Source organism: Streptopelia decaocto (genome assembly GCF_964273445.1).
Source record: "Streptopelia decaocto genome assembly, chromosome: 1".
NCBI classification, from domain to species: domain Eukaryota; kingdom Metazoa; phylum Chordata; class Aves; order Columbiformes; family Columbidae; genus Streptopelia; species Streptopelia decaocto.
Window position 1 is genome coordinate 106,971,230 of NC_138663.1, and position 5,335 is coordinate 106,976,564.

Genomic DNA, 5,335 nt, shown 5'->3' on the forward strand with positions numbered 1-5,335 from the left:
ATAGGTACTTTCCACTAAGCTCATAGTAGTACTTGACTTGGAAGCACAGAATCATCTCCTAAGATTTGCTGCATATCAGCAAAGACTGAAATATCTTGCCTGGAAAAAAAAAATAAAAAAATCTAGCTTTTAAAGCGGTGCTATTCTGTAGGTTGAGCTGATTATTGCTTTGTGCTGCATGACTGTGATTTTTGGCATGCAGTGTCACATACCAAATTCCCAAAATAAAATGCTACATGATATTCTAGGAGCTCTTAGGAAGCTTTAAAAAGGGATTTGTCCACTGAGTGGGTACCTCTTCTGGTGAAGCCAAATGAGGCAGCATGAATGGTTTAAGAGGAGGAAACTTTAGCCAACAGATAATTAGTATTTTTAAATAAGCGCGCGGGGGTGGGGAGAAATCCTTCTGTTGGTGCTGTGTTTGTAAAATTGTCAACAATTCTGCTTTGATTGTAAAGGGTTTACAGCTATATGCTTGAATAGCTAAAACATCTGTTCAGTAACGTTGTGAAATCTTCATGTTCAGAACCCCTGATAAGGGGGATCTGCTGAGCAATTGGCTCATAGCAGCTCTACAGGCAGCCACGGTCTGTACGTACGGTGGTCACCGCTTGCCTTTCCTTCTGGTCAGAGGAAAACGTAGGAGACTGCTACTATTTTATGTTTGATTTTTCCTTTTGAGAGAGAGAGAGAGCAGGAAGTGCTTTGGAAATGGTTCATGATAGAAAACTGGAGTTGTAAATAGGAGAGAGGAGGAGGAGAGCTCATGGTGCAGTTTGTGAACAGTTGAAATACTGATACCACAGCAGCAGAGGGAAACCCGAATTCTGCAAGAGCGAGCACGTCCCAAGCCATCCCGATGGAAGGAGAGACGGCACCCGAGGCCAGGAGAGCAGCCAGCAAAGCCACACGCATCGCCCTCGGTGTCTTCGTGAGTGGCACGGTCGTGCTCGGCACCGCGCTTTTTTTGGGTAAGTGAAAAAGTTGAAGCTAACCCAAATGTAACCCTGCTCAGCCTGCCTGCTCGGTGTCACAACATGTTTTGGTGAAAATCTTGGTCTCTTCTTCTTTCCCCCACCCCGTTTTATATTTTTTCTGAAATGGAAACATGTCAGGATAGAGACTTGTTTTGGGAATGTAATAACTGGAAGTTGCAATGTGAGCTCGCGTAACTTTTGAAAGCTGAATTTAAATCAGCTGCTTAATTGAATGTATTCTAGCCAGAATTGGGTTCTGTTGAAGAATGGGGAACAGCGGGTGAGATTACGCACATAGGTAATTCTGACTACAAACCTGCAGGTTGTGACCAGTGTGGATTAATATTCTGTTTTCGGAATAGGAATCTGTATGGAATCTCTTGGGCTTTTCTTCATTTGGTTTTCATTTAGGGCTTGACTACAGTTCGCGTAGAAGCCTTCAATAACGCATATGCTTGCACATTTTTTAGATGATTCTGTTCTTCTATGACAAATTGCAAAGTCGTTTTTGCAGAAATCATAAAGATATCCAGGATAAAATGAAAATGTTTTGATCAGATTTATAAGCTGTAACTGGACGCAATAGAGAAGGAATTAATTTTTCATCTCCAGGATCTGGAATAATCTATAGATTAGTTTTGCTGGAATATATGGAAGCATATACCTCTACCTATAAAATGGTACAGAGAAGTATAAATATACCCAGAAACCATGAAGCAGAGAAGAAAAAGCAGTGTTGTATCCTGTAAGAGCTCAGAGACAGATCCTCTTCTGAAATAATTCAGCCCAACTTTTCATTTCTTTAGACCAGCACGGAGTTCCCTGGACTGGAGGGAACTTAGCCTCTAAAGCATATCCTTTGCTTCCTTCTGATCCTTTCTCTTGTCATCTTGGCCGAAAGGTCTGCTTTGTTGATGACAACAACAGAGAAAATTTTTCCAGGTTTTCTACAGAATATTTAAAGCATCAGGCTTGCACTCAGTGTAGAGCAAATTCTTGCATGCATGTAACTTCTCTGTATGTGAGTAATCACACTCAATTCAGCCAAACTCTTTATAAACTTGAGCAGGATTAAATCCTCAACTTGGTAGTGAAAAATATTCTTACTAAATAAAAAAAAAAGTTAATACCGTATCAAACACAGAGGAGTAATGGAGAGATGGTGGGTTTTTTTAGTCGTACATTGTTTGTTTTCTTGCTTGTGAAAAGCAATAGACATTTACCACCATAGCTTGTCAGAGCCAGAAGTGCTTTAACCATAGACCAGAGATGGAAATTGAAGCAAATATATTAATTCTTAAAAATAATTTTCCAAGTGTATTGGTGCCTATTCTGTAGCCAGGGATCCAGTGTTAAAATTTTCATTGGCATAACAGCTAAGAAAATAAAAATTCTGGCCTTGGGTCAACCAAAATGTTTTTAGAATTTGGAAACCGTCTGAGGTTTTCAACCAAATAAAGGAAAAAGTTAAGTTGTTTTGGTTTTATATTTTGCCAATGCAATGTTTCTGTGTTTCATTGTGACAATGTGTTTTGTTTCTAAGTTTGAGTTTAACTCTTTTTATAGTTTTACTAAATTGTAAGAAAGGAGACCATTATTTCTGGTCATGTGAAATGTTTCAGGCACATCATGATGTCCCTTTTTTCTTCAGTTTTCATCCGATCTGTGAAACTTATTCTTTCTGGTAGACCTGAAACAATTACCCAGCCTGAAGAGTGAAACATAACCTTCTCTTACCTCTGTTTCTTCTTTGCAGAGTTCCTACAACTCTAAGAGGAATCTGGTAGAACCATGTATTTTTATTTACCATTACTTGCTTGTAGCAGTTGTAGCCCTACTGTGATTTCAGCAGGGTGCTACCAGGGGAGGCACTTGCCACTGTGCAAGGTCCTACCTGCAGTTCTCTGGATGGTGGGGTGGGCTGTGGCAGGACAGGAGCTTGCCTCCTCCTGGGAAGCCAGGGACAGAGCACAAGGAAGCAGATCGCTCTCCAGTTCCCCTGGGCAACAAGTCAGGCAGCTTTGAACCTCAATTTGGTAGCTGCTCCTACTGACTTGGTAGCCTTTTCGGACTTCTCATATTACAGGAACATCTGCATTATTTGCATCTCTGTATGCCTTTTCCTTTTTCAGATTTTTTGGGGGAAACTGAATTATGGTGTATATTTGCTTAGGAATCTGGAAACAATATCAAAGAGGAAGAATCTGAGACAGTTTTATAACCACAACCATAGCTAATAATGTAATGGTTAATTCTCTTAAAAACAACAACAACAAGACAAGAGAACAAAATCAGGCAAAGTTTTTTCAACCAAAATTAGCAGATAATTAAAAAGGAAACATTACCACCAAAAATTTTCTTAACTTGCTCTAATGATGCAATTGTAAATGGAGCAAAACTAGTTGAAATGGTATTTTGCTTTGGTTTATAAGTATCAAAACCATGAGGGCTACTTCTGATTCTTTTTCATTCTCCCTCATTTTCTATCAAGTAGAAAAGAATTAACTGGTGTCTGGGATTTTCCTTCGTTTCTCTGCTTTGTTAAGAAAAAACTGACAAACTTTCAAGACCTGGATGGGTTCTAAAAGGCTAACTTTAAAGCAGGGTGAGGTGTTCAGTGTTGCACTCCTACCTAACAGGCATGTTATCCATTATTTGTATTTCACATGGCTGAATCATATTCTGGCGATCTTCACTTCTCTATTTTCTACTGTTCTTCAATATTCCAATTGCAATCTCTATGTGCCTCAATCTCATGTATTTCTTGGCTAATTTACAAGCGTGGTTGAAGCGTTGTGTTTCACTGAGTCAGTGCAAGCTTTGGTAAAGTTGTCCAGAAGTAGTTTTACATTCTCAGTCTTTAAGAAAAATTTTTGTGAAATTCAGCCATTTGTTTCATTAATTGTCATAAAACCTATGAGGTTGGAAGACATGAAACAGCTTTATTTTCAATTCTAGCTCTAGGTTTTTTATAGTAAAATTTTCCTGTGCTGAAATATCATTTCACATTTTCCTATCCCTTTTGAAAAATATATAACTAGAGGATAAATTACTTTACAGCTACCAGTACTGGTAAAGCTACAATACAATACCTTAATATATTAGTTTGTTGAGGTCTGTAGGTTTGTGTTTGGGGTGTGTGGTGGATTTTTTGTTTGTGGGTGTGGTGTGTGTGTGTTTTGTTTTTTTTTTTTTTTTTTTGTTTTAGTGTTTGGTTTTGTTTTGTTTGGCCATGGACTGAGTTAAGCTAATGGATATAACATTTTTTATGTCTACTGAGCACATCTACTGAGTCTTATTTCATCTGCTCCTCAGGACTCCCCCATCCTCATCCCAAGTATCAATTATCTGCATATTTGCTGCCTGACAGCAGTGTCTGAAATTAGCAATTCCTATACTTAAGTTTCAGTGGCAGCTCTAATACTCATTTTTAAAAGATGAGCAAAATTAACTGACAATTTTGTAGTTCTTGTCAGCAAGATTTTTGGAAGAAAATACAATTACCATATGTTCAGGAGCCAGTTCAGATGGAAATGGTGCTGTGCCTTATAAACCACAGCTATCCCTGTGCCTGTTGCTATCTGGTTTATTCCAAGCTGAAATAAGGGGATTCTGAAAAGGTCCTCTTGGTGGGTTGTGCTAGTCGGGCCAAGCAGTACAGTGCTGTTGTAGGAGGAGGTGCAGCAGGCCAATACCAGCACCCCGCAGCTCAGGAGAAGCCATGAAAACCCTACCTGTCTAGGTAGCTCCATGTTGCATCACCAGCTGTGAAAGATGAATCTCTGCAGATTAATTCTATCATGATGATGTTTACCATCCATGAGTAAGGCTGAATCATTGAACGTCCTGAGTTGGAAGGGACCCACAAGGATCATTGAGTCCAAATCTTGTCCCTGCATATGACAACCCCACAGTTCACACCATGTGTCTGAGGGCATTGTCCAGTCTCTTCTTGAACACTGTCAGGCTTGGGGCCGTGACACCTCCCTGGGGATCCTGTTCCAGTGCTCCACCACCCTCTGGGGGAAGAACCTTTTCCTCATGTTCAACCTAAACCTCCCCTGGCACATCTTCCTGCCATTCCCTCAGGTTCTGTCACTGGTCACTAAAGAGTAGATTTTGGTGACTACCCCTTCCTCCTCCTGTGTGAGGAAGCTGTAGCTGCCATGAGGTCTCTCCTCAGTCTTCTCCAGGCTGAACAAACCAAGTGACTTTAGCTGTTCCTCATATGGCTTTCCCACCAAATCCTTCACCAACTTCATGAAGTGTTGTTACTCCAGGCACTGTGGAAACATACAGTGAGAGGCATCCCTTGCTCCGTGCTGCCTTCCAGCAAAGTGTCACAATTTGATTGCAGT

The 5,335-nt window shown here is 40.2% G+C and overlaps 1 protein-coding gene across 1 annotated transcript in view; it reads left to right on the forward strand.

Annotated features, from left to right (window-relative positions):
* The first annotated feature begins 314 nt into the window (after positions 1-314).
* Positions 315-5,335, forward strand: part of PHEX (phosphate regulating endopeptidase X-linked) — a 109,335-nt gene continuing 104,314 nt past the window's right edge. Inside the window, exon 1 of the mRNA XM_082052560.1 lies at positions 315-971. Coding sequence (XP_081908686.1) covers positions 860-971 — 112 coding nt within the window. The 5' untranslated portion in view covers positions 315-859. The remainder of the gene's footprint in view (positions 972-5,335) is intronic.